The following is a 26935-nucleotide window of genomic DNA, read 5'->3' as shown; positions in this document are numbered from 1 at the left end:
AGATAATATTCATTTCTTTGAGTTGTTGATTGTTGAGATACTCTGATTTTATTCGAGCTATTCCCATTTGTTTCGGGCTATGGTTGAGTTGTGTTGTTTTCCCCTTTCTTCCCCGCTTCTTTAATCCTCCCCTAGTCGCGATCAACCGTGTTTCCTATCCTTAGAAAATGCGGGCGTGACATCTATCTATATGTAATAAGTTTAATGTTGCATACTCTATTTCAGAAAAAACTCCACATAATCTTTTAATTCAGCTGATTATTTTCCGGTTATTAGATCAAGGATATCCACTGGCAGACCCAATGTCTATTTCTCTTGCTGATTTATAGAAACAGTTAGACAACTGACTCAAGGATTTAAATTTGATTTTAACTCCTTTTTAGGGGTTATAGATTTTAATTAAATTATTATAGTTCATAGGCCCGGCTTCAGGTGTGTTAATTATCCAGTTCACAAGAGTCCAAACTCTAATTTCATTTTCTTCAAAATCAATTCATAGAAGCCCAAATTTTGCTCTATAGTCTATATCATTTACCTTTCCTCCTAAAAGATTTAATTAGTTTCTTCTGAGCCCAGATTTTTTATGGCCTAAATTTCTACACACCAAAATACACACAATAAAACACTTTCATTTGATAATTTGAAGGTATATAATTCTAATTCTCAATTGGATTGGCCTAAACTGTATTACTAAAAAATGTGGATGAGTCTAGACTCTAGATTATTATTCCCTAATTAGGCTAACAATTTATTAATAACGTCAAAGTCACGCAATAAACGAAAATTAGTCAATCTCAATTTTAGTTAGGAGTTAATAATCCGAATGCACGGTACATCCCAAGACATGCAAGTTTATGTGAAACAAGTGATTTATGCTGTTTTTTTCTGAATCTAAACTGCTAGGATGCCAAGTTGATTTGTATATATTGCATTTTCCAAATGCATGTAACGTCATTCTTTCATATTTCATTAACTCATTTTCTCGTTTCTCCCATTTGCTAATTTTTCTCGTCTTCCGGTCAGTTATTATTTTATCAAAATTGAAACTCTGTTGGTTATACATAATTATATTGTGAGGGTATATAGCTCATTATGTTTGAGGAATTTTCTTCTGACATTTTGTTTTGCTTTGCCTAGAATTCGACCGATTTGGTCGAATAATGATGTTGGGTGTGAGTTTGATGGGTTTTCTTGGATACTATATAATGTTTTCAATATTAATTGATATCTCTCTTTAAGATTTGCATGTTTTTTAAGGGGTGATTTGTATTGTACATGGATAAAGTATACTATTTGGAACAAAGAAAGAAATAAATGACCTAACTTTGATAGTATGTTATAAATTGCCTGATTCTTCCTTATTCTCTCCAAACAGTATCTGTATATATTGTTGAGGAGGTTCATGAGTTCTACTTGGATTATAATTTCTAATTACTCTATGGCCATGTTTGGTTGGCGGGAAAGTAAAGTTGGCAAGGAAAATGATTCCTGGGAAAATCCATTTAATTATATGCAAATAGCAGGTAGAGCATCTGTCATCATCTTAACTATGATAACATACATTACCACTTTTATAAGCGAACTCATATTCTAGTAAATATTTTCCCCATAGATAAAATAAAATAAATCTAACTAGTCTTACTGGGCTAGTAGACTCAAGCCCATGAATCAGATGGCTTTAATATCTAATGGACTTGAATCGGCCCACAATTAAATTGATTAAATAAAACAAAAGAAAAAAAAATCATCATAGTTTCATTTCATGTGTAGTACTAACATTTTCTGAAAAGAAAATATTTTCGTGGACCACTTCAATTTTTTAGGTAGCACGAGAGAAAAGATGGCACATGTTTTACTTATATATACTTTGTAGACGAAGTGGCATGAGCATGATTACGATTATGGTTTGCCCACTTTCTAAACCAAGTATGGATTCACAAATACCAAAAACATTTGGACTAATGGACCCAAACTATAATAAATGGCACAATAAAAATAAAATTATAAAATTGTTACTCCATATTTATCTTTTTAAAGAAAATAAATATTTTGTTGGTTCAGTTTCAAATTATTTGAATGTACAATAATCAATAAGTTGGGACCATTCAAAAACAACACATTAAATTGGATTTTAATAGCATCTCATTCAAATTGAGTTGGGCAGCTATATATATATATATACTGGTTTTGGGGAGTACGTTACGTTAAATGACAATATTAATAAATATGTGTATGAGTTGACTTTTGTCGAAAGCCGAATTCCTAAACTAAAAAAAAAATCAAGTAATTAAACATACACAATTTATTTATAAGGGTGCACATGGTGGGAATTCAAGAAATTGAGGAGGAGAAGAAGCTACAAAACGACATGGCACACGATTCTTTAATTAGTAACAAAGATGATTAATTTAGTGACATAGATCCAAGTAACATGGGCATTGGCTACCAATGTATGTTTCATCAACCTCTTCTTTTCATTACTACCACTTATTTGCATACTCTCCCTTTTCTTATTTGTAGAGAGGATCGAATTTGCTTTTTCTCTTATTTCATAATGTGTTTGTCCTGTCCAATTAAACAAAATAAATTATAAGTATTTGGGATGTCACTAATTTGATTGATTGAATGTGTTTCCTTTTGATATCCTCTGATTTAGTGCGATTCAATTTGACCTCCTCGAGTATCACAAATGGAATTTTCTGAATGGGTGTTGATATATTTTAAGATCGTGCTAATATAGGGATAATTAGGAATGTGTTGAATTAACTTTTATACTACTATAATACTATATATTTAAGTGGAACACAATTCGTACATGTGGCTCCACCACTATATAATATTGAACGTGTAAATAATACCTAGAAACATATTCAGCTACAAAATATAGTATCTTTCCCTAAAAACTTACTACTACTATTACTTTGCAAATAATCAGAAAAATTATAAATTCTAGTCAAATTCTAGTTTGTTTTTGTAATTTTAAAAATCAGTATGAAAAACTAATTTGGATTTGTTTGCAATGATCACATTACCACTTTTTTAGTGAAATTATATCTGATATGTCAACTGTAAAAGTATAGGTAGACATTGCATACAATAAGTTAAACGAAATTTTAAATTGCGTGCAAAAAAGGAACGCATTCACTACCGCGGAACGAAGAGAATATATATTTTGATGATAGATTATCGACCACATAAATGTAAAACTACATTAAATGAGCATTTATCTATTGGACTATCTATGTAGTCATAGATTTATATAGTGGTCATACCAATCGAGTAGGTAGATGCGTACGTTTTATTTGAGAAAAATGACATTCCTTGGATGCCCTTCTTTTGTTTGGTTTTGTTTATATTGGAATATTTATTCATAAAATGACAAAACTATAGGTCAATTGTGGAGTAATTGAAATCCAGTCTCCTGCACATATGGATAATGGTAAAATTCACCAATTTTCACATAATTATGGCATTCGAGTAATATAATACTACTCCCTTAGGCGAACTCATATCATTTTTTTTTGTTCATCCTTTAATATCCTTAATCCTTTTAATTATTCATTCCATCACTTACATTATTTGTCGATTTCATTTTTTATTTTTAAAATATTTGTTACATGCATTATTTATATGGCAATTGTAAAATATAAGAGATAAAATAATAATTAAAATAATATTAATGAATAGTGAGAATCACACTATTAATTGCGTAAAAGTTTTTTTAAAAATAAAAAGTAAACTAATTTTTTGTGCTTGACCAAAATGGTAGAATATGACTATAATTTTTTCTTTTTTAAAATGTGTATTTTAAATAATTCATAAATGAATTAAATTCACTATAATTTTTTTATTTAATTTCTATTTACATTTATAAGTTAAAAGCGTACCTTAGACGCGGCTCGCGGCCGATCGCATCCCGGTTGCCCGGCTCGGTTGCGCCGTGCGCAAGCCCGGAACAGCACCGAGCCAGAATGGCGTTACGTGCGGTTCCTTTAATAATGAGCAGACAATGAGAGAGACGTTAGCAATAACAGCCGTCTAAATGGTGGGACCACCTAGGGTGGCGTCGATAGTAGTAAAATCACACCTACCATTTTCTCCGCCCGCATGTGGGGCCCGCCGTTACCGTTCTGTTTTAACGGCCGCAATACAACGTGGAGAGGTGTGGGCCCGCTGTCGTCACGTACTCTTCATGTCTCACATTAATTCCTTGGCCCTTGCATGAGTATTTAATTTTCGAATATTCGAATTCTATATCTACAAATATAAGTATTACACACGTTAATAATAAAATTACAGATTTGGATATTCAAGAAATAAAATATACTACTATAGTAAGTCAAACCAAGCAAATGTTTCGTGTTTTAATTAGCTGTGGTATGATTTTAGCCAATTCGAAATCCAGAGCTCATCATTTTAATTCATCTTTCTTTTTCTTTCGAAATTTAGGAGAGGGAGAGAATTTCGAAATAAATAATTCATCAATTTCCTTTTTTCACTGTATTTTTATTATTTAGGAATTTTTTAATAATCTAATTGTTGTAGGCAACACACTAGGATTTGAGTTTATAGTTTGCTATGGACTTACTGATATTGTGAGGAAAATGAGATTTTGAGAATATAAAACCTTGCATGAGATGAGATTATTTCCAAAAAACAACAACAAAACTTAACTAAGGTGGGCTTATAAATGACTACACATCTACCATAAAAAAAATATATACACTAATTTAATAAAAAATATTATTTGATCAAATTTTGATCGAACTCACATTTTTTAGAAAAAAAATATTACTACTAAGCATAAAAAATTTGCAACCATCCCAACTTTTGTAATTTGGGCAAAATAGTCATTGATGTGTCTACTGAAATATCTATATGAACAAAATGAAGTCATCTGATAATGCTATTTAACAACATCACATTTTTTAAATAAGTCCTTTTTTTCGTTTTCTTTTCTTTGTTTTTTCACATTTTTCCCTTTCTTCTATGCCGATAAGAGAATGGTGTTTGAGGTAAGTTAGAGAATGGATTTGGATCCCCTGCTGCTGTGTACAGATAGGGGAATAAGAAAATAATTTTTTTTATTATTAAATTTTTTTTTTTGTGTGTGCACGGCAGGGGATCCACTCCCGTTAGAGAATAGAAGATGCAGATTGGAGGAAAAGAAATACCGATTTTATTTGAAATAATATAAATTAAAAGAAAATTAAACGCGTATTTATTTTAATAAAACAATGTCATTTTGATCATTCACAAAAACATCTTTTTTTGCATACAGATGACTCGGTTGTGAAAAGTTTAAACTTCAAAATTTATTCTTTCATTTTAAAATCTTACGGGACATCCTAGAATTTGAGCATATTTCGTGATATAAATCACTATTAAATCATTTAAATTAGTACACGTATACACTATGTCATTCAAATTTGTACACATGCTACCAAAAAATCGTCAATTGGAATAATTATGAATTCTTTAAATTTGATATTTTATTGCTCCATTTTTTAATAGTATGTGATAGATCAGAATTTGAATTTATTTTATAATTTAGTTTTAATAAATTGACAAGATTTTATAAATTGCTCATTATTTTTATTTTTATTTTTATTATATTCCATAAGTGTACTACTACTATATGCCAAAATTCTCATTTATAGCGTCATGTGGTAATAACATTATACTCCACTAGTATTAAAATTTTTGCAATCTGTAAAATAGTATACAAACGTGTAAAACTGTCATAATTGGTACACGAATTATCAGTAAAGAGGTTTTTTAGTAGAGCTAGATGCTTTGCTTTTATTCTGTGCTAATCATTCTACTTTAATTTATGGAACCTTGTTACTTGATCCACTCCCATGTCCATCGAATAAATGAATAAAGTTACATAATAAAAGCAAAAAATAATTATACAAAATTAGTGGAAGAGTAAAATTTACTTCAAATAACAAAAAACTCTATGCACTCTAACCTTTTTCCTCGATTGAGAATCATTGTCACCATCTTCTCCACACTACCCATAATTAAATTGCTGCCTTTTGCATTGCCATTGATTCTTCACCCCTTTAGCAAGCAGAAGTCCAAATAATTTTCATTGTTAACGACATAATAGTATATATTTTGAATTTAAAATATTAAAAATAAAATTTTGGATTTTCTTGTATGGGCTTAAGCCTTTAATACACGAGTTTATATTACCAAATAATATGAGGTTTATATGCTCAAGAGCATCACAGTAGCACGCCCTAGCCAATAAGCTAGCACTAGGACTAGCCAAAAACACTTCCTGCCACATCACTAGGACTTCCCACAGTCTGTTACATCATCTCATAGCTTAGTAATAGGTTAGCACTAGGACTAGCCGACGTCCTAGCCCTCCCGAGAAAAAAACACCAAAACAACAACAATGAAATGAATTAGAGAAAAAAACATAGAAAAAATGAAATGGGAATATAATATTTTAGAAAAAATAAAAATAAAAAATCAGCTAGCGATCGGCTAGCCGCTCTTGTCCGTGCCCTAGCTCTAAGACGTTGGTTTTTCGTCCGTCCTTCTAGCCTAACGCAAAAGCTAAATAGCCGAACGCCCTAGTCACACGCCGATGGCTAGGACGTCGGCTAGTCCGCTATTGTGGATGCGAGGAGAGTATTGACAGACTAAAATTTGATATGTTTAGGTAATGAATATTGCTAAACTAGTTAGAACTAACTTGATGCTTATTCGATATCTGAATAGCTCACACGTAATTTAGATCATTTTAAATTGCCTAATTATACCTAATTGTTTTTCCTATCCTTAAGATAATAGTATATATGTTGTTGCATATAAAATTTTAAATTTGCGGTTATATTGGAAAACGATGTTTGGGTTGTTTAAATTCGTATATTAATATAAATTAAACAGAAAAGCAGTGCCTGTCTATTTATTTGGTTGTTATGTTGTATGCTAAAACAAAAATCATAGTTCTATCAACCGAATCCACTATCTATATTACGATATTATAAATTATAATAGCATTTAATATATTAGATTATGTAGATGTAGATCGTCGTTACTTTTTTCAACAGACAGATAATAATATAAAAATGATTAATCATACTGTCAAATATAGGACAGTGATAAAATGCAAACTCTATGTATTGTACAAACTCCAAAATCTTCAACACAATGTCAATACAGTGTAAAAGTTCAAGATTTTGATATAAACACACTGTTCAATAAAATGTCAACAGAGCATCAACCGTTGACATTAGATTAACATTTTTTGTTGTTATTATTTTATTATTTGTTGACATTTTCTAACAATCCAGATCATAGTTTAAAGTTGGTATAATATTTATAGTTTTCATTTGATTACATCCATATATTTATAATATAGTGGTAAACAACTATGATTGTGGCACAAAGTAGTAAACAAAAAAATACCCAAGAAATTAAAATAGATACTGATTATTAAAATGTCACAAATTTCATTGGTATGTCAATTCCGTACCTAAGTGCTTTTAATTTTTATAAGATTTGTCAATATAGTAACAGTTTTAAATTAAGACAATTCATTTGGGTGATTAATACAGTTTGATATTTTGTTTACTACAACAAATGACATTGTTCTGCCTAAGTTAGCCTTACATATTTGATACTCCTATAGGGAGTACAAAATTTCGTTGACCTTTGATTGCAAAATATTAAAATTTGTAATTTACTGAACTCAAAACATATAGGAGTACTATTCAAATTGCAACTTACAAGAAATTGATGGTATTACTTTGGAAATATGTAAAAACTAATACGATACACGGCACGATAAACTCGAATATGAGATTAGGGCATTATCATTATACCGCTAAAGAGAAAAATCTTCTAATATCTACTCAAAATTCTGTTAAGATTTTATAACCTTCTAATAATTTATACACTCGATTAATTGATCGTATTTACTTTCATCCATTCTCTGCTTTCCGATGGTCGAAATTCGTAATTCCAATATGTCGCGAAAATACAATTGAAATATTTTAATCCGAGTAATTACAATCTTTAATTCTTTTTTATTTTAAAAAACAATTACTTGTTGAGTGAACTACGCGAATAATCCATGAACTATGCGTTTACACGCAAATGGTACCTAAACTTTAAAAATATCGTGGGTAGTCCATGAACTAAGGTGTAATCACATTTTGTATACTTTTTCACAATTCATCACAATTTTGCACCAAAAATGTCCCCAAGGCATGAAGGGCATTTTTGAACTTTCATATCTAGGTATTGGATTTGATTTTTTCTTTATCTTTCCATCTAGTACTAAATATGATATTTTCTTATAGTGTGAGTACCTAAAATGATATTTTTCAATTCGCTTTTTCAATCACTTTATGTCATATTTTCTTTTTCTCTTTTTCTCTAAATTTTAGGAAGTAAGAAATTAAAAAAAATAAACTATGAAGTTCTTAAATGTATGGAATAAAATTTAAAATTATAAATTTAATTATCAAACTAAATTTTAGCTAATTTTAATTTGATTATAATTAATTTTTTTAATATTAAATATTATAATTAATTAAAAATTAAGATTAGTTTTAATTAAAAAATAATCAAATCACAATCAAAATTAAATTTTGTGACAAATTATTTTTATACTTAAATTTATAATTTTGATTTTTATAATTAAAATATTTAAGAATTTCATAGTATTATTTTTTTATTTTAATTTTTTACTTCCTAAAAATTCTATAGAAAGAGAGAAAGAATATATGACATAAAGTGATTGAAAAAGTGAAGTGAATATCAACCTATAAGAAAATATCATATTTAGTACTAGAGAGAAATATAAAGAAAATATCAAATCCAATACCTAGATATGAAAGTCCAAAAATATCCTTCATGCCTTGAGGGCATTTTTGGTGCAAAATTGTGATGAATAGTGAAAAAATATAAAAAATGTTATTACACATTAGTTCATGGACTACCAACAATATTTTTAAAGTTTAGGTACCATCTGCGGGTAAAACACATAGTTCATGGATCATTGGTGTAGTTCACTTTTACTTGTTTCTTCGTTGTATTATCATTTACCGAAAAGAAAAAAGAATTTCCAAAAAGGTAATTGAAAAGGGATAATAAAACCACTACCTGTCTCTTGGAGAGAGTGGGGGGAGAGAGAGAGAGTTCAGAGCTTGGTCTCCCATTTCTGTTGGCGAGAACGGCCTCGTCTCTGGCTTGATCTGCCTTTTTGCGCGACAATGAGGCTGGCGGCCGAGTGTTCTGAAGTTGTGGAATGCAGTGGCGGCGAGAGCACCGCGGCCGCCGCAGAAGACGGCGGCGCTGTGGTGATGGTTGGTGTGAAGGTGGACTCTCGGAGTAAAGAGCTTCTCACTTGGGCGCTGGTGAAGGTGGCGCAGACTGGCGATCGCGTCATTGCTCTGCACGTCCTCAATCCCAACGTCGGTGAGTAATTTTACAGAATTGCATCTGCGCACTGTGTTTTGAGCACCGATATTTCACTTTCTAGTGCTGTGTTTCTAAAATCTCAGGAATTGTGAAGTGTATAATTTGTTTAACCTTTGTAATTTGAGGCGTTTGTTGGTAATTTGCGTTTCTGTGTTCAAATATTTTTGTTTCTGATTTTGTTGCGGTTTAATTTTGGGCGGAGAAGAGAAATCGGATTTGCTTTCGCTGGTGAAGACTTTTGATTCCATGCTGGCTGCTTATGAAGGTTTCTGCAACCTAAAGCAGGTGATTCTACAATCCTGTTTCTACTTGTATCTAGATGTGCATTTTTTTCAAAATTTATTTTCTAGGCGTATACAGTTATTGCTACAAGTTCATTTGTTTGCATTTTTCGCTTCTAGTTTGAGTGTATATTTATTGTTTGTACTGCACTACCTTTTACATTATCAGTTTTAGGCAACATCAAGTAAAGTTGACTCGCTACGGGATTTTTCCTTTGTTGCTTCTTTTTTTTGGAAAATTATTCGTATAATTGCTGGAGTGCCTTTTTGTGTTTTGCAAATTTTAAATTCTAACTGTATCTAAATGTTTGGGACTTAGATTTCGCTTTCGTTACTCCTGCATAATTTGTTTTGGTGAGTGCGAGCTACAAATTCATCTGTCAGTCTGATAAAATCAGCAAATTTTGGCAGGTGGATTTAAAGCTCAAGGTCTGTAAAGGCTCTCCAACTCACAAAATCATTCTCCGAGAAGCAAAATCATGTGGAGCAACGAGTTTAATTGTTGGTACTTCAGGAGTTGACAAAGTTAGATCAAGGACCTCAGTCGCCAAGTATTGTGCCAAGAATCTTCAAAAGAATGTATCGGTTATATGTGTCAACAATGGCAAGGTTGTTTTTGCAACAGAATCAAATGCTTCCTGTGTCTCGTTGCTTGGAGGTGTTGATGTCCAGCGACCAAGATCAAGGAAGAAGAAATTGTCCAAAAGCCCTCTGAGTCTTCAGCCCCAGAGACTTTTAACACCATCTAGCGATGAAAGGGAGAATGTTTCCATGGTGCTGGTACCTGTAAAAACCCGAGATATGCCTGAATCAAAATCAGGTTGGGCAGTTTTACGCAAGTCGTTTTTTAACGGGCTGAAACTACCCGAATCTCCATCTAGTAAGAAGTCATCCGTGATGCGATGGATATTGAGATTACCGACACGACAATCTGATGCTGCTATTTATCCTGATCAGAAACAGACTAGTACATCTGATGCATCTGAATGTCTTACAAATTTGGACCAAGATGAGGGAGCTATTGTACTGTACTCTGTTGATAATGACTCTAATCTTTATTCATCTAAAACCTTCTTGGAAGGACTTAATGCTCTTACAGAGAAGTACTCAGCTACATGCCAACTGTTTAGCTACCAGGAGCTCTTGTTAGCTACGGATAACTTCATACCTGGTTCGTCCTGTTTTATTGGTTCACCAAATTCCTTGTTTACTCTTTCTTCTCATGTGTAATTATTGATGTCTGCTAACTTTTCAGAAAATTTGATTGGAAAGGGTGGAAGCAGCCGGGTTTATCGAGGCTGTCTGCCAGGAGGCCAGGAAATAGCTGTCAAGATAGTAAAACCAACGGAAGATGTGCTGAAACAATTTGTTTCAGAAATTGAAATTATTTCATCTTTGCATCACAAGAACATAATTTCTCTAGTTGGCTTCTGTTTTGAGGAGGACAAATTGCTACTGGTTTATAATCTTCTTTCTAGAGGGAGCCTGGAAGACAATCTCCACGGTATGCGTATTTGTTTATTCCTTCTTGTTTTGTGCATCATCTAGCAGAATTGGATCAACTTGTACTTGTTTGTCTCCTGATTTTGCCTCTTGATTACTGCTCTCAGAATTAGGTTCTGAAAAGTCCAAAAACTTCTTTGATTGGGACACGAGGTATAAGGTTGCCTTGGGAGTTGCGGAGGCACTGGACTACCTACATAGTTCAGCTGAACCAATTATTCACAGAGATGTGAAGTCTTCAAATATTCTTCTTTCGGATGATTTTGAACCACAGGTATTAGAAAATTCAACTATCACCCATTGCCTTGATCTGATTTCTGGTGTTCTATTCATTCTGCTACCGTTTCCCTTGCAGCTGTCGGATTTTGGCCTTGCAACATGGTCTTCAAGTTGTTTACATCATATGCGTACTTCAGATGTAGCTGGCACATTTGGGTTAGATTTTGTACTTTCTCAACATGGTAATTGATAAAAGAGGGTGCAGATTAGTAATAGTATGTTCATTTTGCAGATACTTGGCTCCTGAATATTTTTTGAATGGGAAGCTAGACGAGAAACTTGATGTCTATGCTTTTGGAGTTGTGCTTCTGGAGCTATTAACCGGAAGAAAGCCGATTAATGATGGATCTCCTAAGGGCAAACAAAGCTTGGTAATGTGGGTAAGTATTCTTTTTTCCCTGAAGTCTGGATGTGATTAACTTTTCTTTTAGTTCAAATCACTTTGGAATGTTTTCAGATATCGACCCATTTCTTTAAGTCCTCTTCATTTTCTTATTTTCTGCATAACCAAGAAAAGACAAGCAAGACTGATGTAGGTGTACTTAAAAACTGCTTTACAGGCAAAAGACATTTTAAAGGAGGGGAAAACCTCAGAACTCCAAGACCCAGAGTTAGTTGATGCTTACGACCAAGAACAATTTGATCTTATGGTCTTAGCTGCAACCTTGTGTACCAGACACGCACCACAATCTCGTCCTGAAATTAGCGTCGTAAGTACTAGCAACTGAACAAGTTTTTATGCTTGAAAAATGGTTATATCCCATTATAATTCTTTACATTGTCCGCTGCTCAAAACAGGTCCTCAAACTCCTTCAAGGTGATCCAGCAGTGATCGAGTGGGCTAGGCAGGAAACCAAGACTTGTGAAGACTTAAATATAATCTATAACGAACAATCAGCAACAGTAATCCAGTCCTTCATTAACCTCGCACTGCTTAATTTAGAAGATGACTGCGCCTCTACTGGCAGCACTGAGCTGAACATCTCGGTGGAGGATTATTTAGGGGGTAGATGGAGCCGGTCATCAAGCTTTGATTGAAAATGTAGAGCATAATGGGTTGAGACGAGCATGTACATAGTTATAGAGAGGCTTCATTTGTTGTGTATGGACGAGAGGATCCCCGATGCTTTTTAACCTCCTCGCCTAATTTTTCTAGTCGAATAGAGTGTTGATCTACATTTCATAATTGGCAGCATAAAAGATTGCCTAACACCATTGCAGTTTATGGGTACAAATGCATTGAATTCTCACAGCTACTACTTAGGCGAGAAATTGTCTACTTTTTAATTATAGGATTTGTTATTAGCTCTTACTCTTTAGTTGGGAATTAATTAGGGCGAATGGTAGTTGGATGGTCCTTTTCTTGGCCATATATTGGTATCTGATTCTGTATTAAGATTGTGCATTAATATTATGTTTGTCTTTGTCGGAGCATTTTTGACTTTAAAGAGTTGAGTGATTAGATGGGTAGGTGGTGTATGCACACAATTACAAATGTACACATCCCAACTACTATTCTGAAAAAAAGGTTTTCCTTTGGAGGGTAGAGAGTCCCACAATCTTCATTTTTCTTCTTCAATCTACAATAAAAGATTGTCGGTAACGAAAGAGTTTACCTTGACAGCTTGAACCATTTACTAGAGCAAACTAAGTTGCTTAGATTTCGTACGACTAAATAATAAAACTACCAAATCAATGTGAAAGTAGAATACTGGAGGAAAACAACCTAACATAAGAACATGCCTCCATTATCCACAGTGTTTGAAAGAGCACCTGTTAATTTATCTTGTAACAGTGCTTATTTTAAAAAGAAACTATATCCTTGAAGTGTCTAATATCGAATTTTCATAACAAGTACTCCTTCCGTTCCTTGTTAATAAAGATAAAGATATATAGTTACTTTTTGCCAAAAATACTACAGTATCATGTTTTAATGAATGATGATGCACCATTGCTCATAATATGCATTTGGTTTGGTGTCCAAAGGCATATTTTAATATCCCCTTCCTACCCATCTCTCAGTGATTAGATTAATCGCATGTTTTCGGTTTTCTCCAACCTAAAAAATCCAACATGTATTGTGACATCAATGTACCAATAATGTACTTCCTCCGTCACTCAAGAATATAAACATTTGGGTTGGCACAAATAATAATGCAGAATTGATAAAGTAAGACAAAAATAGACAAAAAAAGTTACTCCTATTATAATATTGTTAGTAGAAAATAAGATCCAGTTTATTAAAGAGAAATAAATTATCAAAAATAAAATGTGATATTTTTACGTGACATCCCCAAATGAAAAATATACAGAGTAATTTTGTTATTCATAGCCGATGAAACCCTAAGTTCAGACCACGAAAAGGAAGTGCTACCAAAACCATTCGTTATTTTTTATTTGGCTTAAAATAGACAGTAGCGTAGTACAGAAAAACGTAAACAAAGATAACACAGAATTCAGATTCATAATGCTACAAGTCCAAACCTGATGATAATAACCAAATCCTGAATAAATAAAGTAGATAGTAAGATTAGAGTGACCGGTAACAAAACCTAGGCTTAAAATTTATCCCCCTTGACTCAGAAGCCCACTTATTTCAAGTTACTACTACTATTAGTTTACAATATGCAAGTTAAGGGTTAAAATAAATCATACTCGTTTTTGTTTTCTAGTTGAAATGAGGTGCCATGGGAAACATACTTAAATGTTAACAATACATGATGGCATCAAAATTCACATTCTGATTTACAAAAAGAACACTTACGATAATTCAATTATGTTATCCTTTTGACATCCGCAGGTTATTCAGCTGAACTTCCAATGCAGCTATTTGCCTGTGTATTTTCTGTCCTTTATATCAGGCAGTCTCGAGACTGCAGCCTGGATAGTAATAAATCAAAATAATTAGCAAGATTGATTTATTTATGTCTTGAAAATATGCTACTATTAGATATACAAACATGCATATTTTTCCCACCACCAAGTTATTTGCCATTTTCATATAATTTGACAACCTCTATATGAGAAGATCAAATTTCTAGATGAAGATATAAGCAAAATAACGATAGAAGGATAGAAGATCACAATTAGCCACTTCAGGTTAGTACAATGTAAATAATAAATCACAAGAGTGTGTACCGTATTCGAGAATATATGAGACAAGCGACCTATTCTCTCTTTGATTTCTGCTTCAGATGGTTCGCTAACATCAGGAACTGAGTTTCTCCGCATTCTGTTTACATCCTTGGGATTAAATGCGTACTGTGCTCTGCATAACAAAAGTGACATATGTATCCATTTTACGACCAATGAATTTTTATAATAAAGATAAAAGAGCTAATGTTTTTCTCGAGAGATACCCATCGACATTTTGTTCAAGTGGTGATCGTCTCGATGCATTCCCCATGTACGTAGTCCCCCTAAACCTGTGTTCAAAATAATGGAAATCCATATCATGCTTCAAGAAGGCACCAGTCCCAACAAGGATATGCTTGATGTTTTAGTCAAAGTGAGAGAGCAAGGTTTACCGAAAATTCAATTGTAATGTGCACTTTTAAGAAATCTAACAGAGGCTGACCTTTTCGGTTCCTCGACATCAAGTATCTCAACCTCATTCGCAGGGGCTGCCTTTGAAAAGAGCAAACTGTGCTGACTGACTCCAGCTATGTTGAGAGTTTCAAGGAACTCTACATGGCCTCTAAGAGATTCTTCCCTGGATAAAGCATAAACATTAGAACCTGAACCGATTAATTATTTGTATGAAAGATGATCACATAGGAACAAATAATTACATAGTATGCTCCCGATCATGTTCTTCAAGCAACTGTTGTTGGGTGGGAGAAACATCAAATCCTAGTTTGGGCACAGTGAAAAGATCCTTAAGTCCTGGAAATTCAAACACAACAAAACAAAGGGTTTTAAATTAATGCTCTAGGCACAGAAAAAAGAGAATATAAATTTGACTACGGAAATGTAATTTTGCAAAGATATTAGAATTATACAAAAATAGCATGTCACTTGTTTTTTGCACCAGATACCAGCATAATATGTAGATCAAATTTACTTGTATTTCGTTCCCTTGAGGTAAATTAATTCTAAGGAAGACAACTTGCTTCTTAGGAGACACTCGAGCATGGTCAGAACAAATATTAGACATTTTTTCTTGTGAAACAAGTGCATAAACAATTACCTGTTGGCTGAAATAGCGTATCTGCTCTTTTTGTTCAGTTGCACTTCTAAACAAACCCCCTTTAAATACCTGGTTCACATATTAAATAAAGCATATAACTGAACGTAAGTAAGGGCTCAAACATGACCATGAAAATTTGAGACATAATGGCATAAATCTCTATTCTTCTGTTACTTATAAACAAGTTTTTTCAAGCATGGGAATCTTTTTGGAATACATGGACGCACATCATAGCAGAAGATGGTTTCATGTCTGTTTTACAATGTGCATTGAGCATTATCAAGATAAAGTAGGTGCAGTTTTATTACATAACTATTGAAATCCAAAACAGGGTAAATTTCGTGAGACCTTTATCTAACATGGAAAATTTGATAGTATTAAATTGACCATGGTACTCTTGACCCCCATCAGTACATCAAATTTGAAGTTTGATATATTATAGACAGTAATTCCCCACCATAAGGAAGAATCTAACTTCAGAAAAAACACATCAGAAACCTGCTTTCTATAAATTTTCTCTTCCACAGTTCCACATGTCATTAATCTGTACACTATGACATCCTTCTTCTGCCCAATTCGGTATGCACGGTCTACACTCTGATTGTCAGTGCTGTAAAAATTGAGTGAAGTTAATCATTAGGGAAGAACTTTTCTGAACTGATGCAATGCTTGTTACAGTTTAATCAGCCAATTTATTCATATGTAACGCAGAATAAGGAAATAGCATTTTTTATCAATTACTCTAAACCCGGAGAATAAGGAAATAGCATTTTTTTATCAATTACTCTTAAGCCCAGATCATTCAATAATAATAATAATGCACCTTGGGTTCCAATGCTGGATCAACCACAATTACACGATCCGCATTAGTGAGTGTAAGGCCCAATCCACCAACTTGGGAAGTCAAGAGAAAAATTGGAGCTCCACGACCCTCTTGAAAATCCTTTACAAAATGAAAAACAGATTCATGTTGGAAATAGCAGTTTTATATATGTTTATTCAAACAAATTCATTATAGAAAAGCATACCTTTACAACTTTAGCTCTGTCCAGGATTTTGGTATCACCATCTATTCTCATGTACTTGTAGTGACTAGATGTCAGTGACTCCTGAGTAACAAGAGCAATATAAGAATAGAATTATAGAAAATATGTTTTCCAACAAAATCAAGGAGATGTTCGTTTGCATGTCTGTGATGGCAGTCAATATAAAACTGAAATCCATAAGTACTACTAACTGAATGACCTTCCTATGAAGAAGGCATGCTGACAATTTTCATTTTCTGTAAAATGAGAAACGATTCAATCACAATTCTGTGTTAGGGTTTGAAACCCAAATTCCTTTTGAAGGAACTATTTGGTACAAAATGGAATTTCACACTTTGATCGGAGTACTTGTGACATCAACAAGACCGGTTAAAATTAGTATCTAACATATCTACTGGGCCGAAAGTGGCTAGCAGTTACCCAGTGTCAAGATCATGTGATGAATCAACCAGTAAGAAGGCCCTGATCATGTTGCATGTAAGTATCATTTACCCAATGTGAAGATCTAAAGATCAACATCACTTACAGTTGTGTGTTTTAACCAATCCTGACAGTGACAACCGTCTCATATGTATATGTATGAGAGTCCAACTTTAACTAAGTTCATATCTCCTATAAATGTACTTTTTTGACAAGATATCTAACTTCATGGGATACAGTTTCTAGTTGTAGGTATTTCATTTCGAAAGTCGAGTATACATATCAGAGTCAAAGTCTCTAAATTTCTCTCTCCTCTAACTATCTCGTGATCTCCACCTAAAGCACCATTCCTCGCATGAGAATCTTTGACCCCTTAATTCCATTACTTAATATTGTGACATAACAAATTGTCAGCCAACAATTTCCAAACAAGGAGTGTTAATAGGTCTTTATCTGAAGCGCTGCTAAGAACATCATGAAAAGAAAAACTGATATCTTTCATATCTACAGTCTACTAAGGATAAATGGTTGCAAACAGGGCGTAGGTGTCCTAATTCAGCTTCTTTTGCCTAAGAGACATCAAACAAGAGGCAGAATAAATCATGGTAAGAAATAGTGTGTGCAAAATTCCTGTGTTCAATAATATCGTGAACTGAATATCAAACATCTAAACATAGGATAACCTGAATTAGATTAAGCATCTTCTTTGATTGAGAAAATATAAGCACATTATGTCCCTTTGGAATCAAGTCTCCCTGTAACCAAACATTAAATATCAGGAGAGAAATATCAACCAATATGAAATTACTGAGTGGTGCAAATCATGAGCCTACCAGTAAAGACAATATAAATGATATTTTGCAAGAGATATTGTGATTCTCAACAATTTCAAATCTATCTGCAACATCTGCTATGTGCATTGCCAGTTTTTCAGCAACTTTATGATCTTCCTGCCCAGCCATGGAATCATCCATCCCTTCGAGAAGATCTTCAGCAGCTCTTTTTGTCAATATAAGTGGATGATCACATATTTTTTTCAAGATCTGATTCAATGAAAAAATAAAGCTTCTCAAAACATAATCTGCTCTTTTTGTCAATAAGCTTGTCCAAGCATCTTCCCGGGATAATTGCTCGTATGCATTAGTCTAATTTGTTTCATTAGAATGCTAGCTTTTAATTAAGCCAATGTGTTATCAAACTTAACAACTCTGAAATGGATGAACCTTTCAATGGACACCAAATGAATGGCAGATTCATGGTAAATATCAGAGCATGGGCTATTAGCGCAGCAGTGTGTTGACAGTGCATACAAGACAATGCCAACATAAAGAAAGATCATGGGAGTTTTCACTTACATTTCATATGCAGTGAATGGCAGTAAAATTTTACACTTTGGAAGAAGGAAAATTGTGAAATACTCCTTATAAAGGATGTTCAAATGACATAATGTGTGTTCTTGCAACATGAAAGGATTTTAGTTTAATAAAAGATGTATCAGTCACAATGCATTAGAAATCAAGAACAATTAGTTAGTTAACGCAAGTTTATAACATGGCAAGATGAAGCACATATAAAATGTTACTCCATCCGTCCCGGCTAAGATGACACACTTCTTAGTCGGCACGGGATTTTAAGAGTTATTGGTTACTGGCTTACTGCAGTTAATTGGAGAGAGAAATAACGGGTGTAAGTATTATATGAAGAGAGAAAGAGAGTTGAATATTTAATTGGAGTGAGAAAAAAGTAATTAGGTGTATTAATTGGAGAAAGAAAGTTACCAAAAATAGAAATGTGTCATCTTAGTTGGGACAAACTAAAAAGGAAAGTGTTTCATCTTAGTTGGGACGGAGGGAGTATGTCAAAGCCCATTGAAAACTCATCTAAACAGAAATTGAAAACACATGATGGATATTACCGTAAGTGCAGCAAGAGGTGAGCCGTCACAAGGAGAGAACAATCTCACTGTTTAAGAAAGCTTCATAAAGTTGGCGCTGAATTCAAGAAGATAAAGAGTATGGACTCTTTAGTGAACTTTTCCCAAAGTAAACAACCATTTTTATTGCAACTATGAATATTACCTGGCATTGTGTCAACCGTAACCATACAATAAGTTCATTCTTGTTGGAAAGTGAGGCATCATCACGAAAAACTTCACTTTTCATTCTTCTCAAGAAATACGGCTGAATGCAATCTCTCAGTTTCTATCATCAAAACATGCCAAGAGATGTGACAAATGACAATGAAATTATTTCAAGTAAACAACAATACATCTAAAATCTCATTAGGTTCAACTGTAAACTTAGCTTATACACATAACAAACAAAAGTTTTACACATCAAATTAGAAATTACGGTTGAAATTGGTGATACACTGGGCCTATCTAGTTTCATTAAATACCTTTATAGAATAAATTGTTACCCCCTCCGTCCCTCTGTAGTAGAGGCATTTCATTTTGAGCACTCATTTTGGAAAAATTATAATAAATAGTTAAAGTGGAGAGAAAGTAAAGTAATAAAGAGAATAATATAGTTAAGAGTCTTCTCTATATTATTCATTCCCTTATTTTACATTTTCTCTACTTTAATTATTTATTATCATTTTTCCAAACCGGGGGCTGAAAATGAAACGCTTCTACTACAGAGGGACGGAGGGAGTACTATTTACTTTCCTAAAATCCTATCTAGTTTTGCATATATCACAACTCTATATATATAGTACCTCTGTCCTTGAAAAATAGAAACTTTTAAAATGACACGAGTTTTAATGCACATTGGTAAAGTAAGAGAAAGGAATTGGTCGTGTATATATATATAGATACATAATATTCAAGCATTCCAGCAAATTCTTACACCAACACATTGACATATTCTAGGCTCTAGCTAATGAAAAACTAAAGGGAATTAGTACTCATGTGCAGTAAGAAGAAGGCAGAAGAACAGCACAAGCAAACCGTTTTAACAATTACAGTTCGATATACAAACACAGTTACACAAACAAGTCATTTTTAATCCACCAATATTAAAATCACCTTTGCAACTGATGAACCAATGTGCTTTTCCCTATCAGAAGCATTTTTCTCATTTCCCCAACTGATGAAGTACTCATATTTATCCTTGAACCTAACAATAAAAAATAGTAGTGGTAGAAGAGATTAACAAATGCCACATATATTCAACAAAATAATGGAATTAGGGGTGGTAATACAATTACTCTTTTTTGTCACCTAGCAGCTCTGGACAGGAGAAATTAAATAAAGCCCATAGTTCCTAGGGAGAGAGTGTTTTCATAAGTATATAGTTTTCCGATGCTTCTCATATGAAAAGAAAATAAACATTGCATTTCAATTATATGAAGACGTAAAATAAACCATGCTACCTTGAGATTGTTCTGGAGTGGTGTTCCACTGATAATGATACGATGACGACAAGGTAGTTGAAGCAAACATTTCGCCCTCTGGGTACTCGGATTTTTTATCAGGTGGCCCTACAGATTTTATAGTTTGGGAACATTGACGACAATAAATCCAAGCAAAAAGATCCTTCTGGAAATATATTCTATTCAAATAGTAGTATATATAAATAACAACATAGAATGTATACCTCATCAAGTATCTGTTAGGAATTCTTGTATTCATCTAATGAGCGCAGCGGAAATTGCAGACAAGAATAACAGATCTAGATTCATAATCATATTGCAAGTTGAGCACGTAATACACAACGGAACTAAATCTTACTTGTTGTTGTGTTTTCTTCTACGATTGTGTCCTGCAAGTTGAATCCACTACTATCGAGGTCCACGTGTATTCTGATCCGATGCAGGAACAATTCCTCGGTACAATCGCTCTATAGAGAAAGCTAGGAATTCTCTACAAAGCTTTACGTATTTTCTCTCTAATGTTACGATATTTCTCATCACCCACAATGGAGAATAAATAATCATTATATAGACAAAGAGTCATTATGGTTCATGATTGTTGGGCTTATAGACTAATTATAATTGTAGCCCAACTATAATTATTTAATCCATATTAATCTAATCTAGCCCATATCCTTTCAATCTCCCACTTGGACTAGCATTAGATATAATACGCAGTTCCAACTTTGTACCTTTGAGCGGATCAAAATACACTTATAGTGTGACCCTTTAGGCCCTCATTATCGACGACGATCTAATCGAAGTCTGCACAAAACTCCTAGACTGCGTTGGCAGCGTAGCTCGATATATGACGGACGTTTACGTGAATTCGGTAAACAAGCCTTTACACAAAGTTTATAGTAACATCCTTTCATTCACGAACCACCCGATTGAGCATAAGATTTGTCATGTGTCATCCAAATAGCTCAATCACTTTATCTCATCTTTATTAAATGACCCATTCGATCATATTCAATTACTTTAATTGAATATATCTTTGCATTGGCCAATGACTTAATGGTCAAGTAATATAGAGAATTTGAGTGTTCTCTCGAAATTCTAATCGAGGAATGAATCTCATTCTTGGCTCAACTACCATTTCCATTTATCTTATGATGTACCCAACACAAGTCCGTGTCTCAATCCTCCTTTGGGAGGCAAAGCATTGGACAAGATCAAAGCACACCACTCAACAAACAAAATGTGTAATGACCTCAGATCCAAGGACTATTACATACTTCATGCACTAATAAACTGTAGACACCTAACAAAACAGTTTAAGAGTAGGGTATACCAATACTCTCCAAAGTATACCATGTGTCCATCACGAGTATCTAATATCTCATAGTTGTGAGAACAACTACATTCTCGAAGAATGTGATGCAAACCTCATGCTAACCTATAACATATCATCAATATCCCATTCTTGATGATCATTGGTTAGGGCTATTTTAGAATTATACTATATCATTAATGTCTCACACCATTAACGACAGTCATAATTCAAGGGAACAAATATTTAGAATAAAATCAAACATTTAACACAATTATTCCAATAAGTGCACAAAACCCATAGAAAATGAAATTTTCATATAATGTGATCAAGTAATATTGTCTCTACACAAAATGTTTCTAAGACATATAAAACTGTAACTCCCACTAATTCAAAGCCATCTACCAAGATGCTTAACACCTAAGCTCTCAAAGTGCTTGTTGTGTTTTGCTATACATAACGGTTTGGTGAAAGGATCAGCCAAATTATCATCAGTGGGTACTCTTTCTAATTTTATGTCGCCTCTTTCAATTATTTCTCTGATCAGATGATATCTTCTGGGAACATGCTTGTTCCTGTTCGTAGCTCTGGGTTCTTTTGCTTGCGCAACAGCACCAGTGTTGTCACAATACAAAGGTATTGCACTATTGGCACTCGGAATGACACCCAGTTCTTTAACGAACTCTAACAAAGCAACAGCTTCTTTGGCAGCTTCAGATGCAGCAATATACTCGGCTTCGGTGGTGGAATCGGCAGTTGTACCTTGTTTGGAACTATTCCAACTCACTGCTCCACCATTGAGGACAAAAACATATCCAGACTGAGACTTATAGTCGTCATGGTCTGTTTGGAAACTAGCATCAGTGTACCCAATAACTGATAACTCTGGTTGTCCACCATAGACTAAGAAATATTCTTTAGTCCTTCTAAGGTACTTAAGAATAGTCTTAACAGTTTTCCAATGTTCCTCACCGGGATTTTGCTGAAATCTGCCTGTCATGCTAAGCGCATAGGCCACATCTGGCCTAGTAGAAATCATGGCATACATAATAGATCCTATAGCCGAAGCATACGGGATCCTTTTCATGTTGTCTCTTTCTTTGTCATTAGAAGGACAATCCTTCTTCGACAATACAATGCCATGTCCCATAGGAAGAAAACCTTTCTTAGAATTCTCCATTGAGAAGCGCCTTAGCAACTTATCTATGTAAGTGGATTGTGATAATCCTAACATCCTATTTGGTCTATCTCGATAGATCTTGATTCCAAGGATGTAGGAAGCATCACCCAGATCCTTCATCATAAAGGAACTAGACAACCATTCTTTCACGGATTGCATCATGGAACGATTGCTTCCCATAATCAAGATGTCATCAACATATATGATGAGGAAGACAACGTTTCCATTCTCGCGTTTACTATAAACACATGGGTCCTCTTTGCTTCTGACAAAACCAAACGATTTGATTGTTCTGTCAAAACAAATATTCCAACTCCTCGAAGCTTGCTTAAGTCCATAGATGGACTTCTTTAGCTTGCACACTGCATTCGGCCTTTCTTTCGATACAAAACCTTCAGGCTGTGTCATATAGACATCACCTTCTAATTCTCCATTGAGAAATGCGGTTTTGACATCCATTTGCCAAATGTCGAAGTTGTAGTATGCAGCAATTGCAAGTAATATCCGAATGGACTTGATCTTAGCAACGGGCGAAAAGGTTTCATCATAGTCAATGCCTTCGCGCTGACTATAACCCTTTGCCACTAACCTAGCCTTGTAGGTTTGTACTTTGCCATCTGCATCTCTCTTCTTTTTGAAGATCCATTTGCAACCTATGGGGTAAACCCCATCTGGCAAGTCAACTAGTTCCCAGACTAAGTTGAAGTACATCGAGTCCATTTCAGATATCAAGGCTTCAAGCCACTTCTCTCGATCGGTGTCTGACACCGCCTCGGTATAGGTCTTAGGGTCATCATCATCTAAATCAACTTCATCATCTTGGTTCTCAACCATTAGATTCAGTCTCTCAGGTGCACGACGAATCCTTCTAGGCCTATTGAGTTGGTTTTCTTCTGGCTCGGGCTGTTCATTCTGATTGTGAGAAGGTTCAGGAATATCACTATGATCTTCTTGAGGTAGAGGTGATGCAACTATTGTATCATCTTGTCTTTGATGCATCTCATTGTTTTGAGGTGGTCCTTCGAGAGTCTCTCTAAGGTCCTCTCTAAGAGTAATTTCCCCTCCCAATAGATCATCAAAAACTCCCACTAAGTTATTGTCCAATCCAGTGGATAATACTTCATCCTCATTGTTAACTTGTGGTTCTTGAATTTCTTCAAGATCTACTGTATTTTGACCTTGTTCCTTGCAGACATAATTGTCTTCAAGGAACGTCACATTCCTTGATGTTATCACCTTGTGATTTTCAGGACAGTAGAAATCGTATCCCCTAGTTTGTTTAGGATATCCCACAAAGTAACACTTCTCACTTTTAGATTCCAACTTATCAGTCATTTGTTTCTTAACAAAAGCTGGACAACCCCAGGTCCGCATATAGTTAAGACAAGGCTTTTTGCCATACCATAACTCATATGGTGTTTTCTCAACTGATTTAGATGGAACTCTATTCAGAATGTAAATAGCAGTCAATAAAGCATGACCCCAGAGAAATAAAGGAAGACTAGCTAAACTCATCATGGATCGAACCATATCTAATAATGTTCGGTTTCTCCTTTCAGATACTCCATTCATTTGTGGTGTACCAGGAGGTGTCCAGTCCAACTGAATTCCATGCGATTTCAAGTAATCAAGAAATTCTCGGCTCAAGTATTCCCCTCCTCGATCTGATCGAAGAGTTTTTATACTTTTCCCAAGTTGTTTCTCAACTTCACACTTAAACTCTATAAATTTCTCAAAGGCCTCAGATTTGTGTTTCATAAGATACACATATCCATACCTTGTCAAATCATCAGTGAAAGTAATGAAGTACGAATAACCATCTTTTGCTTGAGTTGGAAATGGTCCGCACACATCTGTGTGGATCAACTCTAGCACATCATTAGCACGCACCCCTTTCCCAGAAAGTGGCTTATTAGTCATCTTTCCTTTGAGACAGAATTCACAAGCACCATATGATTCAAAATCAAATGAATTTAGATAGTCTAACTTTCTCTATCTCGCTATCCTTTTCTCATTGATATGACCAAGTCTACAATGCCAAAGATAAGTAGCATTATCCGTATTACATAGCTTAAGTCTTTTATTTTGCACATTGAGAATATCCCGTTTGCATTCAAGCATATATAATCCATTCTCTAAAGAGGCATTTCCATTAAACAATCCATTATTAGAAAACGAGCACCTGCTGTTTGCAAAATGGAAGGAAAAACCTTCGATGTCCAACATCGGAATGGAAATAATATTCTTTGAAATAACTGGAACGAAATAACAATTATGTAAATCTAATCTATGTCCTGAGGGAAGATCTAATCTATAAGTTCCCACGCGTTCGGCAGCAACATTTGCTCCATTTCCAACACGTAGGTATACTTCCCCAGGCCTCACTTTCCTGCTGTCAATTAAACCTTGCACATTATTACAAATGTGTAAACCACAAGCGGTATCCAATACTCAGGATTGTGAGTTATTCATAGACATATTTATCTCAATGACAAACATAGCTGAGCTCCCACTCATTGCACCTTGTGCCTTGAGTTTTGGGCAGTCTCTCTGCCACTCCGTGAAATTTGACCTAGTCAATTTGTTTGTTTCCATCATACACTCATAAGATAAGTTTGACATATTATCTGAACAGAAAATAAAACGAAAAGCAAATTAGAAAAGCATACAAAGATCACAATCGCATCACTAATCAAACAAGGGTTTATTGTATTGATTAGCTTCCACTAATTTTAACATATATTATGTCCCCCAAACATAAAATACGAATTTATATCTAATATAAATTTTAGTGGTCCAAGATCCAAGTTTATATTATTGCAGCCTCTGCGAGGGCTGATGACTACAATAATATCACCAGGTAGGCCTCCAAGCCAATTGTAACAACAATTTTACAATTCTTGGTTTATTAATCTAATTAATATACGTCCATAAATTATTCTGGTTGCGAGGGCTACTCAAAATAATTTAAGCAAGTCAACCCCATCACACGATGCCAACCATGCATCTATGAATGAGCCTAAACCTTGTAGATTTAGAGTAAACGCGAGGGCGTAAAACTCGCGGTCGAAAAGACTAGGAACATCAAACAATTGTGATGGACGACGCGTTTGTTTCAAAACAAGACTTATATTTTGTGGGGAAAAGTGTGATACTAGTTCTGTGAATATAATATCCAATATTAAACTTCAAACAATTACTGGGCGCCGCCTACCCAGACATAGTATAACACGGACTACACATAATGGGCGCCGCCTACCCAGACATAATATAACACGGACTGCACATACTGGGCGCCGCCTACCCAGACAATAAAACGGTCTCTAACTACTATAGTTAAAAAAATAAGCATAAAATCAAATAGCATGCTTATCACATAAGATATCAAATAATGCTCAACAAATAAAATCAAATTTTATTCTCTAATTAAATGTGGATTTAATTATATTAATTCTAAATTAATATAATTATATATATTTAATATTAATTCCAAATTAATATTGTGTTGTGGAGTATATATTATCATTTCCAGATGATAACTATGTCCCAATTTGTTAATCTAATTAACGAAATTAATCCAATCTATATTAATTCTAAATTAATAAATTTGTAAATCAAGTGATAATTCCAAATCATCATCAAGCACACATATATTATTTATTATTCCAAAATAATAATATTAACAAATTCTTGCTCATTAATCCATTAATCCAATTAATAAATTTATTATCTGATCTATATCAATTCCAAAATAATATAAACAGATATTTAATATTAATTCTAAAACATAATATAATCCCATGTCAATTCATCTTCTTCACCATCCACATTGTAACGGTGATCTCCACATAGGGATTTTGTGTTGTTCCGCACTATATCATATGTTGTGAGAAGAATACCTTT

General features: G+C 34.0%; 2 protein-coding genes and 1 long non-coding RNA gene across 6 annotated transcripts; 1 reads left to right on the top strand and 2 right to left on the bottom strand.

Annotated features, from left to right (window-relative positions):
* The first annotated feature begins 9133 nt into the window (after positions 1-9133).
* Positions 9134-12944, top strand: LOC121755651 (probable receptor-like serine/threonine-protein kinase At5g57670). Its single transcript, XM_042150981.1, has 9 exons — positions 9134-9444; positions 9653-9732; positions 10140-10899; positions 10984-11232; positions 11339-11505; positions 11587-11666; positions 11743-11890; positions 12071-12220; positions 12309-12944. Exons 1-9 carry the CDS (start codon positions 9240-9242, stop codon positions 12546-12548), a joined length of 2079 nt encoding a protein of 692 aa, XP_042006915.1. The 5' UTR covers positions 9134-9239; the 3' UTR covers positions 12549-12944.
* A 1205-nt stretch (positions 12945-14149) lies between these two features.
* Positions 14150-16311, bottom strand: LOC121755712 (protein CHROMATIN REMODELING 24-like). 2 transcript variants are annotated; one of them, XR_006040848.1, is made up of 7 exons: positions 16198-16311; positions 15700-15768; positions 15302-15395; positions 15038-15222; positions 14870-14935; positions 14649-14778; positions 14150-14390 (listed from the first exon to the last, which is right to left on the bottom strand). XR_006040848.1 is itself a non-coding variant. In XM_042151076.1 (7 exons), coding segments are annotated over exons 3-7 (387 nt in total). In that variant the 5' UTR covers positions 15304-15395; positions 15700-15768; positions 16198-16311; the 3' UTR covers positions 14150-14336. The 2 variants fall into 2 exon arrangements, 1 of the variants encoding a protein (XP_042007010.1); XM_042151076.1 differs by having other exon boundaries at positions 15088-15222.
* Positions 16312-18138: 1827 nt separating this feature from the next.
* Positions 18139-20661, bottom strand: LOC121755718. 3 transcript variants are annotated; one of them, XR_006040854.1, is made up of 6 exons: positions 20541-20661; positions 20370-20431; positions 20194-20284; positions 19244-19366; positions 19081-19156; positions 18139-18208 (listed from the first exon to the last, which is right to left on the bottom strand). It is a non-coding gene; the product is annotated as an uncharacterized LOC121755718 (long non-coding RNA). The 3 variants fall into 3 exon arrangements; XR_006040852.1 differs by having other exon boundaries at positions 18158-19156; XR_006040853.1 differs by having other exon boundaries at positions 18158-19156; positions 20376-20431.
* Positions 20662-26935: the final 6274 nt, after the last annotated feature.

The sequence above is a fragment of the Salvia splendens genome, chromosome 11, assembly GCF_004379255.2.
Source record: "Salvia splendens isolate huo1 chromosome 11, SspV2, whole genome shotgun sequence".
In the NCBI taxonomy this organism is placed as follows: Eukaryota; Viridiplantae; Streptophyta; class Magnoliopsida; order Lamiales; family Lamiaceae; genus Salvia; species Salvia splendens.
This window is presented reverse-complemented; position numbering and strand designations above follow the sequence as displayed.